General features: G+C 45.3%; 1 protein-coding gene across 7 annotated transcripts in view; it reads left to right on the forward strand.

The window, feature by feature from the left end:
* Window positions 1-6,873: 6,873 nt before the first annotated feature.
* Ocln (occludin) overlaps window positions 6,874-20,641 on the forward strand; it is a 57,213-nt gene continuing 43,445 nt past the window's right edge. For 2 of the 7 annotated variants that reach the window (XR_015045371.1, XM_021180864.3), the window contains exons 1-3: window positions 6,874-7,028; window positions 17,846-17,962; window positions 19,325-19,994. Coding sequence is in view for 6 of the 7 variants with exons in the window: in XM_021180864.3 (XP_021036523.1) it covers window positions 17,913-17,962; window positions 19,325-19,994 (720 nt within the window). In the remaining variant the exon portion in view is untranslated. Of the gene's footprint in view, window positions 7,029-7,094; window positions 7,223-14,669; window positions 14,765-17,845; window positions 17,963-19,324; window positions 19,995-20,641 lie in introns of those variants that run through there. The other 5 variants (XM_021180866.3, XM_021180865.3, XM_085830882.1 and 2 more) reach the window with 5 other exon arrangements.

Below are 20,641 nucleotides of genomic sequence, written 5' to 3' on the forward strand. Positions count from 1 at the left end.
AGATGGAATAGACCTTGGGAGAAGAATCTGAAGCTCCTGGGCAGAGGGCGCTCCCCTTCGGCAGCTAGAGAAGCAGCTGAAGGACTGCGGCAGTAATCAGCGTGGGTTTGACTGGAGAGAGCTGAGACTCCTCTCCGAGGGGATGTTTAAGTGTTGAAAGTGGGCGCAGGACTGCTGCAGAAATACCTGTGTGGTGAGCAGAAGGAGCTATGAGCACTCTGATGCTCTCCAGGCCCTTGTAGTGAGGAGTGACCTTAGAATGGCCTGCCAATCTGCTTCGGATGTTCTTTGAGGCTCTATATGATGAGGATGTGGCGAAGGAAGATGCCTTCTACAGCTGGGAGAGCAGCGAGGACCCTGCTGAACCGCAGGGCAAGGGTGTGGCGCTTAATTCTGTCACTGCATTCTTCAATTGGCTTCCTGAAGCGGAGGAAGGAGGACGAGGAGGAGTCTGATCACAACTGATGGCGGGTGGGGCAGACTTGGAGCCATGGACAAGTGGACGGCCCAGCCAGCCGCCTGGACTGCAGGGTTTGGGGGTGGGGGGCGGTGGCAGCAGTGGGTGCTTGTAGTGCGATGTGTCTTGAGCTAATAAAGTGGCTGATGAGGGAGGATGGCTTGGGGCTGCTTGGGCACCCCCCCTCCCCCCAGGATGCTGCCAAATGTCTCTCCTCCCACTCCCCAGGGCACAGAGATATACATAAAGTCTTGAAATTTGGTGTGTCTTTTAGGGGCGCGGGGCACTACCGCCTGCCTCTAGGGTCCTTTTATTTTTTCTGAACTCACTCTTGGGACTGCCGTCCTCACTACTGAGGGCATATGCCCCAGTCCATGCACCATCCCTGCTGTTGCCTGGGCAGGGGAAAGGGGGTCCTGTAATTATTAAACATGAATTCAATTAAAAAAAGAATTTCTTTCTTTTTTCTTTTTCCCCCGAGACAGGGTTTCTCTGTGTCCTGGAACTCACTCTGTAGACCAGGCTGGCCTCGAACTCAGAAATCGGCCTGCCTCCACCAGGATTAAAGGCGCGGGCCACCACTGCTTGGCTTTATTTATTTATTTATTTATTTATTTATTTATTTAATGTATGTGAGTACACTGTAGCTGTCTTTAGACACACCAGAAGAGGGCATCGGATCCCATTACAGATGGTTGTGAGCTACCATGTGGTTGCTGGGAATTGAACTCAGGACCTTCAGAAGAGCAGTTAGTGATCTTAACTGCTGAGCCATCTCTCCAGCCCGATAAAGGTTATTATTATTACTTCTTAAAGTTTGGAGACATAGAAGGCCAACAGCCCTATGAAGTTAGAATTAGATTTGAGAACAAAATATCTGTAGTATTTGGTTAGTGTTGATTTTATATTCTCACCTCTTGAAATAAAAGTCTCAGGAAGGGCTAGAAAGACAGTTCAGTGGTTAAGAGTACTTGCTGGTCTCGTGGAAGACCCCAGTTCGATTCCCACTGGCCCACACAGGAGCCTACAACTATCTGAAACTCCAGTTCCAGGGGATCTGACACTTTGTGGCCTCCACAGGGGCTAGGCACAAACGTGGCTCACATACATAATAAAGCACTCATATGCATAAAAGATTAAAGTAAAATGAATCTTTTAAAAGAAGAATCAGAGCTAGAAGGTCAATTCAATGGATACTTGGTACTTAAGAAGAAATTAAGAAAAAAAAAGTCAACTTGAGGCTCTTTCTCTCTACATTATTCATATATATCCCATCCCATACCAAAACCATGTACTTCATCCTCAGACGGCTACAACTTACTCAAATTCATATGAGTTATTCTCTGTGGGTAGGCAAGGCATGTTCTTCCCAACACACCTGCACAAGGTCTCCAACTGTCTTCTAACAATGTCTCTATGTCCTAGTCTGTGAAGGTATCAGTCAGGCATGGTGACACATGCCTGAACTCCCGGGCACCTTCGGGCAGAGGCAGGAGGACTGTGAGATCAAAGCTGGCCTGGGCTATACAGCAAACCTCTGTGGGTGTGGGCGTGGGTGTGGGGGAGGGGGAAGATCTCGCAAAACCTAAAAGGAATGTGTGAAATACACCATTTAATAAACGATTAGATTATATGGTAAACAGCCATGTAGGGGAAAAAAAAAAACCCTCACCAAAGGGAAAACCAGAATGCTTATCGATAGGCCATGGAATATTGCCTAGAGATAATAAGTAGTCGGTCTTAAAACACAGCGAGACTGCTAAGAACATTCATTACCTCAGGAATCAGGTGGCCGGTGACAGAGTCCTGCCTTAGCAGATAACTGGAATAAATGAGGAAGCCATTTGGAGCCTTAGCCTTCCGAAGCGTCAAAGAGGGAAACAGTAGCTGTCCATGCATTCTGTGAGGACCGAACTATGAAACTCACACTGCAGGAGGCACGGTGCCCGGGGATGGCGGCTGTTATTAATTAGCCTTCTTGTTGAGCTCCAGCTCAGGTGCTGACATGCATCCATTCATCTCTCGGTTTCACCAGGGTCACTCCCAGAAGGATCTTGCTTCATACACAGGTCCTGAGCAGATTATAGCTTTACTCACGCAGAACAGGTGTCCTCTGAGAAACTGCCCCACAGAGTCCACCATAAATGTGTCTAAGGAAACTGCCTCACGCTGACAGGTGACAGGGTGCCTCCCTCCTTATTACTAGGTGGCCATAATAGAGGCCTTTCAGGCCAGGCCAGCAGCCACTCCAAACTGAGGTGCCCTTAAACGAATACCAGACATTGAGTTCACTCACTAGACTGGCACAGTGGAGTGGAAATATTTTAATCTCCCCTTCTTTCTTCCCTCTAAACCCTGGTACTAGTGATTTAAGCCTTGGAGAGGAATGTGCTTGTTTCCCAACAGCAGCTGGCTAGGTTAGAGACAGACACAGTGCTCAGAGGCACCTTGGCTTTGGGGATACCAATTAAGTGTTATTCCATGGGCTGGTGAGATGGCTCAGTGGGTAAGAGCACCCGACTGCTCTTCCAAAGGTCCAGAGTTCAAATCCCAGCAACCACATGGTGGCTAACAACCATCCGTAACGAGATCTGGCGCCCTCTTCTGGAGTGTCTGAAGACAGCTACAGTGTACTTACATATAATAAATAAAAAAAAAAAAAAAAAAGTGTTATTCCATAACAACTAATGAATATGCACTCAACAAGAATGGTTTCATGGAGATGGTAATAACTTGTCACTTTACTGAGACTTGCTTGATGCCTCGGAATACAGTATGTTTTGGGGGGCATGCTTCCCCAAATTATAATAGGGCACTAATATTATTTTTATTTCTCATGCAATGCTGAGGAGAGAGGGCCTTATGAATATTGGTGAGCATCCTGTCACTGAAATATATCCCGAGCCCTGATTTTACTCCCTACAAGCAATATTTATTTATTTTCTCCGTATGCTTATGCCCACACTCATGCCTGGGCTTGTGTGGAGGTCAGAGGTCAAGTTGTGGGAGTTGGATCTCTCTTCTCACCACGTGGGTCCCAAGGGTCCATCTCAGGTTGTCAGGTTTGGTGGCAAGTGCCTTAAGTTAGATACATAGGACGTTTCAGGCTGTCCTGAGCTCCAAGGAGCCCTATCACCTCTCTCATCTCTGCTTTCACTTTTTGATGGAGAGACTCATTAGGTTGCCTAGGCAGGCCTTGATCTTGTGATCATCTTGCCTCAGCCTCTGGAGCAGCTAAAGAAAGTACGATTTATTATGACTCCAAATGTGGTGAAGGTTTAATTTACTAAGGGGCAACACTGAGCTCTGATAAGGTTTCTCTGTGTAGCAGTGGCTGTCCTTGAGCTCACAGAGATATGCCTGCTGCCTCTGCCTCTAGAGTGGTGGGATTAAGGCTGTGCAACATAACACTCAACTTTTGATGTCGTCGTTGGTCAGCCTTTGTTTTTAAATCTTAGTGATTTGAAAAAAACAAATCTAAGTATGGATCTTCTAATTAAAAAAAACTTGCTTTGTTTTGGGATATAATGAATTCTAATTGAACATTATTTAATATTCAAGAGTGGATAATACTACCAATCTATTGTGAGTTGCCAAAAAGGATTCTTTGGTTAAAAAAGTATTTGCTATAAATTACGATTATATAAGTGAATAAATTGATCATGGTGTCCTTTAGCATACAACTTGTTTTGTTTTAGTATTGAGGAGTGATGTGCTTAAGACTGGGTTTTCTCCCTAGACACCTTGAATCACTACCTTGTCAGCACAATATTAGAAGCTGTGAAAAAACACAGGTTTAGATCTTTCCATATCATAATATTGTTTGAAAAAGTAGAAAACAGTATGCAGTATCTTAACAGAAAACATAAGAAGCTGACATTTTTTACAATGAAAAATGACCACCTACCGCCAATTTCATATAGCTCGACTTATCTTCTTAAATCTCGCATTCCTATTAAGTAGTCACTAGAAGGCAGGTCTCATGGCAGTGTGGGTGTCGCTACTCTGAGCAGAGCAAGCATTTAGAAAACTAGTTACTGGCTGGAAATGTAGTCCAGCAGCAGAGCAGGGACATGAGCAAGCACAAGGCTCTCAGTTCAATCCCCACCCCTGGAAAACACACAGCTGGGAAAACTGGAAGGAGGAGGAAGAGGAGGAGAAGGAAGAAGAAGGGAGGGGAAGGGAGGGAAAGATGACAACAAAGAGGAAGAAGCCATCTTCTTGACAGATGGATGTGGCCAAGCAAATAGGAGGGCGTGGTGCAGCTGTTAATATGGCACTGGGGAGGTCGAGGCAGGAGGGTTGTAAATACATTACAATAAATAATCTTCCTTCAGATGTAAGGTGCCTTTCTGTACAAGTTTAGAGTGGAAATAGGAGAAAGTATTATATGCACATTATCATCTTGAAATGACAAAAAATGTCTACTCAAAATCTTAGTCAAGAGTTTTAGAAGCTGGGCATGGTGGCACACGCCTTTAATCCCAGCACTTGGGAGGCAGAGGCGGATGGATTTCTGTGAGTTTGAGCTCAGCCTGGTCTAAAAAGTCAGTTCCAGGACAGCCAAGACTGTTACAGAGAAACCTTGGGGGTGGGGGTGAGGGTGGGAGGGAGAGAAAGAAAAGAAAAAGTCAGGGGCTGGAAACAGAAAATGACTTATTAATACATATTGGGTTTCAAATGAAAATGTTCTGGAATTAGAACATGGTAGCAATGGTTATACAACCTTGCGACTGCAAAAAAAATATTAAGTGCACACTATATTTTAAATAACAATTTTTATCTTAAGTGTACAGGTAGTTTGCTTGCATGTATTGCCTATGTACTACTTGTGTGCCTACTGCCCAAAGAGGCTAGAAGGTGTCATACCCTCCAGAACCGGAGTTACGGTTTGTTTATTAGCTACCGTGTGGTGCTGGGAATTGAACAACCGGAGGAGAAGCCCGTAGAAGAGCAGCCACTGTGTCTAACCACTGAGCCGTCTCTCCAGGCCCCAGGAGTACACTTGGCAAGGTATATGAACTAAGGATGAAATCCTAGGGCTTCCAGCATGGCAGAGAGGTTTTCTGGGGATAAGATGCATCCCCAGTCAATTTATATTTTTAAATAGGAAAAACACCACTATCATCATCACCACCACCACCTCCAAACCTCCTATGAGATCCTCTTCAAAACAGAGCGAAATACTCAATAAGATAATAGTTAGGTATTTACAAAAATGTTTCCTTGTGTATTTATAATCCGAGTTGGAACGTTTGGAAATATTAGCACTCTGGCAGCTAACATTAAGAGGATTAACCTGGCTTCCTTAGGGTGAATATCAATTTAATCTACATCAATCAAAAAACTACAGTCACATTGAAATAATTATAGCAATGACTTCATGAAAGATTACTAATTAGATTAACAATCTATTAAGGCTGTCATCATTTAAATTTTTACTTCCGGAAGTACTGAATTGTGCTTTAAGATTTAATGCAAAGGAGAACCACACCTGTAGCTACTTAAAGGCAGAAAGGAGCATGGGATTGGACTGAAACGTATTAGCAATGCAGACATTCAGGACTGGAACACAAAAGGAAGCAGGGCTTACGAAATTTAACTATCTTCGGTGCAGATAGTTAACGAACAAGAACTAAAATCTCTATACCATAGAGTGAAGTTAATATGAAACACAACAAAATCGCACACACACGCACCAGTCTGTAACAACAGAGTTAGAGACTGAGTAAAAAAATACAACCCTTAGCAACCAGATTGGTGTTGCTTGTTTTGTTTTGAGCCAAGAAAGAATACCGAAACGGCTTTAAATCCCTTTAGAGTAGCCTCAATCACACCGTAGTTACGTTTAATGCATGCGTGGACAAGGACCCTGTGGCCTGGGGATTCCGTGTGACTCACACAGCTACAGTAATCTCCCTTCATTTTAACCACTCCAGAGCAGAGGGTAGTCTTTTTCCGAATCCTCTGAATCGGAAGGTGCGAGTAATAAGCACTTCTGAAAAACGTCCACTCTTTCGCTGGAACAAGCATCGGGTACTGTTTTCCACCAACCATTTAATCAAACCTGGCAGCAGAACACAGTAGGAAGAGAACTCAGACTTTCTTATCAGCTTCCAGGTCCAGAGGTCCTTGGACCCTCTCTGAGTAGCAGCACAACAGCTCCCTTCTGACCTCTGACTCTCCTCCCGGACCCAACACCCCACAGGGGCCCTGAAGCAGGCTTATCTCCGAGCACCCCCAAAATGGTCTGGAATCACCCCATTGCCTCCACGATCTTGAGACCCTTCTCTCCGCACGCCCCCGCCTCTCTCCAGGCAACGTCCGTGCTGTTCCTTTAACTCGGCTTGCTCTGGGTGGTGAGCCGTGCCCGGTCCTCCCGCCTCCTACTCCGCCGCTCCCTCCCCCCTCCCATCGGAGTTTCAGGTGAATGGGTCACCGAGGGAGGAGGCTGGCCACGCCACACCTCGTCGCTAGTGCCCACCTCCCGGTCCCTCTTTCCTTAGGCGACAGCGGTGGAGCTGCGGGAGAGCGGTCCAGCGCACGGAGCAACCGGCTAGGGGCGCAGCAGGTGGGTCCCAGCGCGCACAGCCCCGGGCGGGTTCGGCCAGAAATTGGTGCGCATGCCCGGGGGTAGGGGGTGGGGGAAGCGGAGGACAGTCCTCCTGGCTCAGTTGAACTGCGGATTGGCAGCGCGGGCGGCGGCAGGTGCACCGGCCAGGTGAGCACCCTGGGGTTCCGGCTGCCAAGGTGGGTGCGAAGCAGGTGCGGTGCCGGGGGTCCCCCAGGGCGACGCGCCGGGGCTGGGAGGCGAGGCGCGGGGAGGGCGCGCGGAGCCAGTTTCGGTGGCAGTTTCGCCCTGGACTCGGCTCTCACGGAAACCGGAGAAGCGCGTGTGCCTGAGCGCAGCGCGGGAGGATTTGGGGGGCTCCCTTTCTCCCTCGGAGTCGCGGGCGAAACCTTGTCCACCAGAAATGCCCGAGCTACTTTCTACTTTTGCCGAGGCGGGAGCGTCGGGGGCGGATCCAGCACTCAACTGGGCGCTGGAGATCTGTGTGTTCTTGGGGTCTCTAGTTAGGGCTGGAGCTGGGCGACGCAGGGCGACAAAGATCCCTATGGCCCTCCTGGTTTTCGCTCTTTTGGGTAATTCATCCCAGGAGAGAGGGAGGCCGGGGGTCCTCTGCAGCGTCCCCAGAGTCTTGGAGTGTATTATTCTGGCTGTTTGGAACAGGGGGCGGTGCGTGCGCCCTTGTTGATTTCAGCTTTTGGTGTTCTTTTCGAGTGAGGCTGGATTTCGAGGGAAGCTGCTCACGCGGTGGATTCTCATCCGTGACCGCAGGCCGGGGACCTGCCCCGAGGCAGGGCCTGCTCTGCTGCCCTGCTCTGGCCTGGCGGCTCCCGAGCGCAAAGCTGCGGTGGGGCGCACGGTCTCGGGGACCCGCAGTTTGCATAGGCGGTCCACTTTGCAGACCTCCTGGGCGAAGTCGGCCCCGCGAGTTTAGCGGCGAGTGGCCTTGCATCAGAGGAAGTATGTGGGGACAAATGGGTGGGGACCAAAATGGCCTCTGCATCTCGGCGCTGGAACAACTCTGAGCCCCTTTCGTCCCAGGTGGAGTACCTGGGGTTCCAGCGGGAGCGGAGGTATCCTCGGGCCTGCCCGGGGCTTTCCCGGCAAACTGCCACTAGGGGAATTACCTGGGGCGGGGAGAAGGCAGCTTTCCAGGCAGGTTAGCAATGTGTGGCTTTCATATACAACAGGTGTGTTGTTGGAATCACCGGAAAAGAGGAATGCCTCTCAGTAATGCGCTTTCTGGTGATGCTTTCTGTGGTTCGTGTGTTGTTCAACTACATATCCCTGAGTAGAACTGTAGTTCCTTTGAGCCGTATGTATAAATCTTAAATTTCTACTGTTGGTGGTTTTCTTTTCTTTTCTTTTTTCGTTTGGATTTATCTAGTTGTTAGTGCTTTCTTTGTTAGGCAATGGAATGGCGAGGTTGGCCAGATAGACTTAAGTAGGGAGTGGGCACAGTCCACATTCCAGCAGCTTCCAGGCAACTTAGAAAGTATGAGCATCTTTGTTAAAGGTAAATCCTACCAGAACTATTATAAAGGTTGGGGAAGGGGGAGGTAGGCTAAAGTTGGAATCTCAGCAAAGCTTCAAAAATCTACAGAAGGCAGGATACAGAAAACTTAAGCAAACTCACAAGGAGTAGTTAACTGTAGAGAATTTCAGAGAAGATACCTACTATAGCAAGCCGAGGCAATTATCAAACCAGCCCATTGTACCACTTCCACCTTTAAAATAGAGATGACTAAGTATCATTTACACATTGAACAGTTTCACACATTGGGGAATACAATTTAGGGCTCAGCTCTAAGTACCTTAAAGCTGAGCTGTGTACTCCCAACCCCCAAGCAAACTTGTATTTTCGTTTTTTAGTCTTTCTTGGCTATTGAATTTTGGAGCACCTTGGTTTTGTTTATTTGTTTCCTTTTGTTTTTGTTTTTTTCCCTGAGGTACTTGTGTTTTGTAGTTTGGGACAGGGTCATTTATTCTGCTTTTCTAAGAAGTTGGAAGAAGAAGGAATGCCTCTGTTGTTGACTTTCCTCCTTCCATCCCGGAATGTAGGAAGCACAGACTTTGGCTGACCTCAATTTGATACATTTACTATTAATTTGTGTAGTTTAAGATCTTCACTGCCAGACTAAAGTCTCAAGTCATTAGCATCATGGAGCATCAGCCTTATTAACCGAGTATGTAACGCTAAGGACCAGCAGAGTGACCAGGGAAGGTGATGGTCAAGACATTTATGAGTGTTTGTGGAGCTCTCTTGTTCCCCCTGGGGTCAGGTATGGAAGAAAACTCCTGAGTGGTCTGGAGAGCATCCCTGAGACTATGTGAACTGAACTTGGGGATGTGACTGGCAACATCAAGATGCTCACTGGGGGCGGAGCATAGTGTTTCAGAACTTGGGAGGCAGAGGATCTCACAGATGGATCTCTGTGAGTTCAAGGTCAGCTTGGTCTACAAAATGAGGTCCAGAACATCTACAGCTATATAATGAGATCCCTGTCTCAAAAAGGAAAGTGAAGGGCTGGAGAGATGGCTCAACAGTTAAGAGCACTGACTGCTCTTCTGAAGGTCCTGAGTTCAAATCCCAGCAACCACATGGTGGCTCACAACCATCCATAATGAGATCTGACCCCCCTCTTCTGGTGTGTCTGAAGACAGCTACAGTGTACTTATGTATAATAAATAAATCTTAAAAAAAAAAGTAAAAATTTGGAGGTTGGAGAGATGGCTCAGTGGTTAAGAATATATGCTGCTCTTATAGAGGACCTGGGTTCAATTCCCAGCAATCATGTCCAGCAGCTCACAACTGCCTGTAACTGGGAGATGGCTTAGTGGGTAAAGCACTCGCTAGCAGGCCTGAAGGCTTGATGCATCCCATGTGGAGGGAAGAGAACACCAAGGGTCGTCCTCTTCCCCACATACAGTGAGACATGAGTGCCAATTAACTAACACAAATAAAAAGGTCCTCTTTAAAAGCTGGGATGTAGCTCAGTGGCAGAGTGTTTGGTTAGCATGCATAATGTCCTAGGTTCAATCTCAATGGGTAGGGTGGGGGAGGGGGGAATCCTACCTGGGTTTCTTCATTCTAGAGAGACTTTTTTAGAGATCTGTTTATTTTACTTTATGTGTCTGAATGTTTTGTCTACATGCATATATGTGTCTACACACCTGTGCCTGTTACTGAAACCAGGGTTATTGATGGTTTTGAACCAACATGGTGGTGCTGGGAATTGAACTCTGATCTTCTGCAAGAGCTTCAAGTGATTTTAACCTCAGAGCCATTTTTCCAGTCCCTAGAGAGATATTCTGTATGTATGTATGTATGTATGTATGTATGTATGTATGTTAGGTTTTGTTGTTGTTGTTTGTTTTTGAGACAAGATCTCTGTGTAGCTCCAGCAGTCCTGGAACCTGCTATGAAGACCAGGTTGGTCTCTAACTTGCCTCTGGTTTCCAAGTGCTAGGATTAAAGGCGTATGCAACTATACTCTTAGCTTTACACACACACACACACACACACACACACACACACACACACACGGCTAGAAATGCGAGGTTTTCTGTGTAAGGTGTTCTGTAAGGAGCTGTTGGAGCTGCCTTATAGCTGTGTGTCTAATCTCTATGCTCTGCTGATGAAAGTGACTAGTGGGCCCCTTAGGCTAAATCCTGGAGGTCTTTTCACTCCTCGTTTCCGCCTTCTTTCAGCAAGTGCTGCTGGGCTCTGCTCTAGCTGCTGGCCCCGAAGCCTTGTCCTAGATGTTAGGGACCTTGAAGTCTCTAAAATACTAAGTAACTTCTCTCTGAAGCAGGAGCTCAAATGGTTATTTGTTATTCTTGGAAGGGGTGGAGCCAGGGCCTAGGACGGGGAAACTTCCTAACTTTGAGATGAAATCTGACCCTGTGGTTTTGGGTGTTTTTTGTTTTTTGTTTTTAACCATTTCTAGGACTACAAAGACGTTCTTAAAATATCTCAGAGCTTTTAGAGTAGTTTAAAAGGACATTAAAAGATGTCTGGTTCTCCAGGTCAAGATCTCCGGGACAAGCATTTCCTGTTTGCAATTAATTTTTTTTATAAGGACATGATTGTTTGTTTTGATTTTTTTTTTTTTTTTTAAATTAAGCACCTGAACTGTCTTACTCTCTCTGGGATCTGTACCTAGGGTGGAACCTGATGCACACATTCAGGGTTTTGTTTGTTTGTTTTTTCAGCATTCCTAGATATGCACACTATTCCTGAGTACCTTCTTAAGATTTGGATACCCTTTTCTAAAATTCTTACTAAAGGAAATGTACTTTTTATGAAGGGATAGGGAAGGCACCTTTAAGAACATCCAATGAACATCTGCCGAGCAGGATCCCCTTTACCCCGTATAATCATCTGGACGTTTATGAATTAAGCAGCATACTCGTTTTTCCAGGTTCCCCCCACTAATCTAATCTTAGTCCCTCAGTTTTCAGGGAGTAGGAGGTGGTGAAACCTCTGCTTCAGCAATGGGTTTACTGTCTTTATTGTTTTGATTCTGGGTTTTGAACTCAGGGCCTTATGATCGGCAGCCACTGAGCTATGCCGGAAGCCCTGGGTGTACATTTCTAAGTGACTTATTCATGCTTCCCAACACTTCAGCGTCCAAGCTCGTATCTCACTCACCTTCCAGGTAACCACTTTGGGTATGAATGCATTTGCTTACTTTCTCTGCTTTATTTACCTCTGCCAAGGTGGGGGTCAGCCCCTCTTTTGACAGAGACATGAAGTCATCGAAGCCCAGAGAACGTGAGAAGGTGTATGTATGAGGTAATGCTTGGGGCGGATAGAACAACCACATTTCTTCAAACTCATTTTGATCTTGCAGAGACCTTGCTCGTTCTAGATGGATTCCTAGCCCTTGGGGATATTAGTTACTCTTTCCAGTGTTTGGTCAGCTGCAAATCTGGATAACCTTGTCTGCGGTGACCACTAGAGTCCTCACCCCAGGTGAACATAAATGCTCCATTCTTTGTGCTAATTAGATGCTGTTATTGGGCTCCTTGGGAATCTGCCCGGTCCTTCAGTTGTCCTCCAGATCCCCTGGATTCCTTCTCTGTGTTCCTGCCTGGTAACCTTCTTCAGAAGAGGAACCAAGGCGTGGCAGGAGCTGTTACAATCTTTCTGAAATTGTTTCATAATTTAGAAGTCCCTGCTCCTGGAAAAAAAAACATGACAGCCAAACCCCACCTCTAGAAAACAACATTTAGAAAAGGGATTTTGTTTGACTTTCTGATAACTAAAGCCTGAAACTCAAGTAATCTAGTTTTTATAACTGATTTCGAGCCTGGAATTAGGGGATAGTCAGCATCACCATCTTTCTCCTCCGCCTCCTCTTCTTTTTGAGTCAGGGTCTCACTAAGTAAACGTAGCTGCCCTAAACATTGTTCTGAACCAGGTTAGCCTTAAACTCATCGAGATCCTCTTGCCTCAGCCTCTTGAGGGCCAAGATTAAAGATGTGTGCCACCATACCTGGTTTGCCTTTTGTATTAAAAAAAAAAAGATTTATGTACTAGCATATAGGTATGTGTGCCAAATGCTTATGTGCGCCATGTGTATGCAGGTACCTGAAGAAGCCAGAGACTGTCAGATCCCTGCAGTTATTGGCACTTGCGGCTTGATGTGGGTGCTGGGAACAGAATCCCAGTCTTCTGTAAGAGCAGTAAGCACTGTAAGTGGCTGAGCTATCTTCCTGGCTCCTTGCATTATTTTTGGACACAGTCTTAACGCTGAAGTCCATGTTGGACTCAAACTCTAGGCAGTCCTCCTGCCTCAGCCTCCAAGTGCCAGGCCAGTGGAGAATTCACGGTGTGGCCCAGACAGAACTTGACCTTGTGGAAATCCTGCTCCAGCCTCCCAAGTGCTGGGCTTTCAGAGTTGTGTGCGCCATGGTGACTGGTTTTGGGAATAGTCTTGAGTGACTGAGTTGTAGGTGTAGAAGGGTCTGAGATTCCTTAAATTCAGTATTGTCACTGTTCGACTCTCAGTCTCAGAAACAAGGTCTTTTTTGTTTTTTTGTTTTTTTTTTTTTGAGACAGGGTTTCTCTGTATAGCCCTGGCTGGTCTCAAACTCAGAAATCCGCCTGCCTCTGCCTCCTGAGTGCTGGGATTAAAGGTGTGCACCACCACGCCCGGCCCAGAAATAAGGTCTTGCATTCAATAATGTTTACAGTCTTTCCTTAATGTTCTTTTCCCAAACATCGTTTAGGAAGCCATCTTGACTTTTGTTTCTCAAAGTCCCCTTTGGGTTTAAATTGATCATGTTTGTATTTCAGCATGAGATGAAGGGCACGACTGCGTACCTTAGGATTTATACATCTGTTTGTTGTGCATGGGTACTGTAAAAACAGAGTTTTTTCTCCTGGCTCCATGCTCCCAGAATAATGACTCCAAGACTAAAATATATTTATAAACCCCTTGCCTATAAGCTTTGCTTGGTCCCCTGATTAGATTGTAACTTAATATCACATTTATTCTAATCTAAGCTGTGCCACGTGGCTGGTTATCTCTGCTCAGCTCCCATCTTTCCCTCCTCCACGTTCCGGGGCTCCTCCACGCCTTGCTCCCTCTTAGCAGTCCTTCTCCCTACCAGATGTCCCTCTTTCTGTTTCCTGCTTATAAGCCAATCAGCATTTTATTGGCAGGTGCTACACCCTATAGTATACAAGAGATTTTTTTTTGCTACCGGATAAAATGGTTTTAAAAAAACAAATGACCTCCAGGAAACACCTTGGTTGCTTCCTGGTACATTGCCAATTTGCAGTGTATGCCGAAAACCATTTGTCTTACAGAAAATTGCTGAGAGGTGATGATGCTTGCCTTTAATCCCAGCACTCGGGAGGCAGAGTTTCAGGACAGCCATGACAGAGTGAGTTGCCAGGGCTACACAGAGAAACCCTGCCTTGAAAAACAAACAAACCGGGGCTGGAGAGGTGGCTCAGCAGTTAAGAGCACTGCCTGATCTTCTAAAGATCCTGAGTTCAAGTCCCAGCAACCACATGGTGGCTCACAACCATCCGTAATGAGATCTGACACCCTCTTCTCGTGGGTCTGAAGACAGCTACAGTGTACTCATATACATAAAAATAAATAAATAAATCTTTAAACAAACAAACAAAATCCACAGCATGAGAAGTTATCTTTGCTTGGTATTTGTGTTGCTATTAACTTGGATTTTTATTTTCGAGGTTTTATCTAATGTACACAGTCTTATTCTGAGATTCGGAGTCAACTATTTAGTGATGTGGAAGAGAATTACTATGTAGCTTACATATCACGTTTTAAAAGTCTAAATTGATTGAATGGAGTAGCTTAGAATTGGACAGATGTTATTTGAAAGTGAAAACAAATTTTGCTTTAATGTACTCAGATCATAGCCCTCACTCAAGTGTCTCTTGGAGGTACCACTTTGTTGTATTGTCCTGGCAGTTTTTCATTACCGTCAGCCTGAGAGTGCATGAGGTTGTGCAGGCTGTATCCATGGTCCAAATTGATATTCATGTAAATGTTGAGCAAATATTTGCACCTCTACCTTGTGCCAGGTGCTGTTTTAATCAGTGAACAACATGTAGAAAACGCCTGTTCACATGGAGTTTACCTAGTGGATCTAAAGTTCTCTTCCTTGCTAATCAATTACTAGAGTTGCCTGGAAAGAACACACTGTAGATGCCTGAATATGCCCTGCCTGAGGGGCAGGAAGTGCTCAAAGGGGTAAGACTGAACTTACGTTCATTTGTCCATTCACTTGCTAGTCCGTTCCTTCCTTTGTTCTTTCCTTCTTGCCTTTATCTTCTTGGCACACTTGTGTGCACACCACAGCATGTGTATAGAGGTCAGAGGACAGCTTACAGGTGTTGTTTCCCTCTTTCCTTTATGTAGGTCCTGGGGATTGAACCCAGTTCCTCATCCTTGGTGGCAAGTCCCTTTATCTGCTGAGCCATGCCATAGGCCCTTTTTTGACCTACCTACCTACCTTCCTTCCTTCCTCCCTCCCTCTCTCTCTCTCTCTTTTGTTCTTTCATTCTTTTGTTTTTTGTTTTTTTTGTTTTTCGAGACAGGGTTTCTCTGTATAGCCCTGGCTGTCCTAGAACTCATTTTGTAGACCAGGCACCAGGCTGGCCTTGAACTCAGAAATGCGCCTGCCTCTGCCTCCCAAGTGCTGGGATTAAATGCGTGCGCCACCACGGCCGGCTTTCTTGACCTTTCTAACGTTGCTCTTCTAGACTAAAATCCAGCTTTTAGTTCTCACTGGTTAGTATTATTTCCAAAAGATTTCTCGGGTACCATCGAGTCACCTTGGACCAGGACAGGTCACGTCCAGATTCACAGCTTCATGGACATTAACACCAGTTTGTCTACTGCGGGAAAGCTAGTGTATGAAATGAAATTCACTTAAAAACCTCTGATAGTGGAGAGGACAGGAAATGTGGGTCAGGTTTCATCTCAGTGACTCACTGGCTTTGAGCATGTTACTTCCCACGACTTTCTGGTTCTTTCTGGGTTTGTAAAGTAGGTAAGATAAGCAAGGTGAGTTTGAGTCTGAATTGGAATTTTGTGGAGCAGCTGGCACATGGGTGGATACTCAGTGCCGTGGCCTCTCCTCAGCCTGTGCTTCCTTACGTCAGGGGCTTTGCCGCTCGGCTCCTGGGTGGCCTCTTTTGCCTGTCTTCTTGGTCCTAACTCAGTCGCCTGTCCACTGCTGAGAATCAGACTGGCTTTCTGTTTCACCCCTGAGTGAGAGGAGAAACTCTCACTAGATGTTCACAGCACTTTGTACTCTCATGATAGTCTTTATTTTAATAGGTTACCATGTCCATATATGGCTTCCTCTCTGGTCCATAAATGAGCCCCAACCCCATGCATATCAGCACTTAACCTGCCTGGATGACTTTCCATCCTTCCAAGGCACTGCTAGTTAATGCTCTCCATCTTCATGGCTTCCCAACTTATCCCTTGCCGCTCTGGGTCACATAGTTCAGCCTGAAGTAGTTGATTGTGTGTGTGTGTGTGTGTGTGTGTGTGTCTTGCTTCCACAGGCTCCTCTGTGTAGGGGCCTCTTTAATAAGTATGTGTTGATTGAGTGAAATTGCCTATTAGGTATTCAGAGAATTCTAGAGCAAAATACTGTACTTTTCACTCAGGAAAGACCTCTTTGATATGTGTTTCATGTTTTTCTTTTTTCTTTTTGGAGAATTGGAAACCCAGATAAGAGAATGTGGTGGGCTGCAATCACACCATCCACACCTACATTTTGAAGTCACTTTTAATAAGGGCATGCTTGTAAATTAGAGTATGCTTTAGTTACCTCTGGAGGGCTGACAGGTGCTAGACACTGTTGTATCGGCAGTCTCAAGTGCATTCTCATATTACATGAGCATTTAAAGGTAATAGGAAATTATTTATCTTTCTTTTAGTTTGGAGGATTGGATCTAGGACCTTGGACATTCTAGGCAAGCGCTCCACCATGGAGCTACAGTTGTCAGCTTTTTGCTTTGTTTTTGAGAGAGGAAAGAGTCTTACCGTGTTTGTGTGCCTAGGTTGGTCTCCAGCTTGATGTCCTTTTGCCCCAACTTCCTGAGAAGCCGGGGTTTCTGGTATATAACATTGTAGCTGGCAATGAGATTATTGCTTTTTTGGCTTTTGTTTCTTTATTTTAAAAATTTAAGGGGCTGGAGAGATAGATGGCTCAGTGGTTAAGAGCAGTGGTTTCTGTTTCAGAGAACCCAGATTCAATTCCCAGCGCCCACATGGCAATTCACAACAACTCTCTGTAACTCCAGTTCTAGGGGATCTGACACCTCTCTCTCTCTTTCTCTCTCTCTTTCTCTCTCTCTTTCTCTCTCTCTCTCTCTCTCTCTCTCTCTCTCTCCCTCTCTCTCTCTCTCTCTCTCACACACACACACACACACTCAGGCAAGACCACCAGTGAACATAAAAGTAAATCATTAATCTGTGTTGTCTCTACCCCCCAATGATGGTGGCTCATGCCTTTAATTCCAGCACTAGGGGAAACAGAGGCAGGTGGATCTCTAAATTGAAGGCCAGCCTGGTCTACAGAGTGAGTTCTGGGGCAGTCAGGGATACACAGAGAGACACAAACAGACACAGAGAGTTCTGTTTCTCAAACCAGAAACAACAAGAAAATAGACAAATGAATAACTAACTAAATAAAAATATTTTAAAAATTGTTTAAAAATTTAAACATCTGTGTGTGTGTGTGTGTGTGTGTGTGTGTGTGCACGCGTGCATGTGTATTTGTACACCATGGCACACACATGAAGTTGAGAGAACAGCTTGTAGGAGTTGGTTCTCTCTTTCCAATTTCTGTGTTCCAGGGATTGAACTCAGGTCATCAGACTTGGTGGCAGACCCCCTCCCACTGTGTCATTTCACTGACCACAAATAGTTAATTTTATGAATAAATCCTTTTTTCTTTTTGAGACAAGATCTCATGCTAACCTCGAATTTATATCTTTTTCTTTGTATGCTTTTGTTCTTAGTATTGGCTATCATTTATTTATTTATTTTCCTCCTGGGTTATAAAAGAATGTGAAGTTGTTATTATTGTAACTCGGAATTACACGTTTAAAGATAACTTGTGTGCCAGGGCCATACAAGAATGTAATACTTGCCCCATGAGAAATGCCAGGTTCTCTGTGCATAAGGAATCAGCGGGTTGTTACATACAGTGGGGGTGGAGTGAGTGGCCCTTGGAGACTGGAGTCTTACATTTCTCTGTGCTGCGAACTCCCCTGGCCTCAGTAATTCCATTGCTCCACTTTTGTTGCTTAGGTCCACTTCTCTTGGGAGCCTGGACATTTTGCTCATCATAAAGATTAGGTGACCAGTGACATCAGCCATGTCCGTGAGGCCTTTTGAAAGTCCACCTCCTTACAGACCTGATGAATTGTAAGTAAATAATGATTCCTTTTCTCTTTTCTTAATATTTTTCAGTTGTGAGCCTAGCGTTTAATGGCTGAGCCGTCTTTCCAGGCCTCTCTTTTCTCTTTTCTACTGGGGTCTGTTGCATGTAAGAGAAACTTCCACCCATTAGGTGCATGATTTTAAGATCTAAGCTAGAGCCGGGCGTGGTGGCGCACGCCTTTAATCCCAGCACTCGGGAGGCAGAGGCAGGCGGATTTCTGAGTTCGAGGCCAGCCTGGTCTACAAAGTGAGTTCCAGGACAGCCAGGGCTACACAGAGAAACCCTGTCTCGAAAAACCAAAAAAAAAAAAAAAAAAAAAAAAAAAAAAAGATCTAAGCTAGGTGGGTAGGACTGTTGCTCATCAGCAGAGTCCTAGACCCTTCCCCAGTTTTGAAGCCCCTTCCCCACCACTACCTAGCACTTTTGACCTGGGACTTGGCTCAGGTAGGAGAGCGTTTGCCTACCATGCATGAAGCTGCCAACATGGCTCAGTTAGGAGAGCATTTGTCTAGTGTGCATGAAGCTGCCACCCTGGGTTTGATCTCTAGCACCACATAAACCAGGCATGGTGACACATGCCTTAATCCCAGCATTTGGGAGGTGGAGGCAGGAGAATCAGAAGGTCAGCTATATAATGAGGTTGAAGTCAGCCAGTGCCACACGAGATCCTGTCTCAAAATAGTAACAAGACAAACAAACCAAACCCCTTAAATCCAGTATGGTGGTGCTTTTTTTTTTTTTCTCCTCCCTTTTGCCTCTCCACTACCAAGCACGAGGTCCACATAAGTCAGCCTGGCATCTCCAGCAGTCAGCCATCAAAGAGTTGATGAATGAATGTGCTTTCTGATGTCAAAGAGTAGGATGCTAGGCATTGTACAGGATCCTAAATAGGCTGGTGGTGTGGGCATTGTGTTCAAATGTACTTACCCTGTGCCACAAGGGAAAAAGGGTTTGATACATTGTTCTAAAGCTGTCTGGGTCCTATCCACATACACTATGGCTGCTCCCAGTCCTGGGAATGGAACTCAGAAACCTTGTATTTGCTAGACAGTGCTCTGCCATAGAGTTAATATCACCAGTCCCATTATCAGACATTTTATGTATTTCCAGATGATCATTACATGGGGCAAATTTGGGAGGTCCTTTGCCCTTAAATGTATTAGAACAGTCATTGTCAAATACGTTTCCCAGAGCAGCAGTGTCTGCTGCTGAATCCACTTCAGATTTGTTCTCCTATAAAATCAGCAACTCCTTTACTGTTCAGCGGGTTTAAAATAGTTTCACCTACAAGGCTGATTTTATTCCAAGCAGTTTTTTAACTTCAGGTCTCTTTATTTCCCTTTCAGCAAACCCAATCATTATGCGCCAAGCAATGACATGTATGGCGGAGAGATGCACGTCCGGCCGATGCTCTCTCAGCCAGCGTACTCTTTTTATCCGGAAGATGAAATTCTTCACTTCTACAAATGGACGTCGCCCCCAGGGGTGATCCGGATCCTGTCTATGCTCATTATTGTGATGTGTATCGCCATATTTGCCTGTGTGGCTTCCACACTTGCTTGGGACAGAGGCTACGGGACAGGGCTCTTTGGAGGAAGCCTAAACTACCCTTATGGCGGCTTTGGCTATGGAGGTAGCTATGGAGGCTATGGAGGCTATGGCTATGGCTATGGCGGATATACAGACCCAAGAGCAGCCAAAGGCTTCCTGTTGGCCATGGCAGCCTTCTGCTTCATCGCTTCCTTGGTAATATTTGTGACCAGTGTTATAAGATCTGGAATGTCCAGGACGAGAAGATATTACTTGATCGTGATCATAGTCAGCGCTATCCTGGGCATCATGGTGTTTATTGCCACGATCGTGTATATAATGGGAGTGAACCCGACGGCCCAGGCTTCTGGATCTATGTACGGCTCACAGATATATATGATCTGCAACCAGTTTTATACTCCTGGAGGTACTGGTCTCTACGTGGATCAATATTTGTATCACTACTGTGTGGTTGACCCCCAGGAGGTATGAAGAGTTCTTTGTTCTTCCCCTGTAAGATTAGAGACGCTCAACTAGAATATGTAAACACTCAAACTAAAGTAGTCAGTATGGGAACATTTAAAAAATATGTCAAATCCCTTCTTCAAATTATGCCAAGATGTTGGGGGGAGGGGCTGGATGTCATTATTAAGCCATGATTAACGTTCCATATGTTAATACCTAGCTAAAGGATAGCTTGGTGACCTGTTATGTGACATCACTACAGTTGTGGAACATCTTCACTTCTTCCCAAGAAACTTTTGTGTCTGTTAGCACTTGCCCGTGCTCTGGACAGCCACAGTGTTTACTTCATATGTTTGCCTGTTCGCTGGTATTTCATAGATTTTTTTTTTTTTTTTACAAGATATGGTCTCTTATGGTTGACTTCTTTTATTTATTATATATGTCTTTAAAGGTTTATCTGTGTTTTCATCGTGTGTAATCCTTTATTTCTTTTTATTGATGAGTGATTTAAGAATATATGTCACATTTTATTGACCCAATGGTTTGTGAATATTAAGGGTGCTTCTGCTTCATCTCTTACTTATGCTCTTATGATCTTGGATGTACAAGTGTTTGCATGACTCTTAGCATCTCTTGAGTTGTGAGTAAGCCTGTGGGTAAAGTTGATG

Source organism: Mus caroli, unplaced genomic scaffold, assembly GCF_978045245.1.
Source record: "Mus caroli unplaced genomic scaffold, Mus_caroli_1 scaffold_15, whole genome shotgun sequence".
Lineage (NCBI taxonomy): Eukaryota > Metazoa > Chordata > Mammalia > Rodentia > Muridae > Mus > Mus caroli.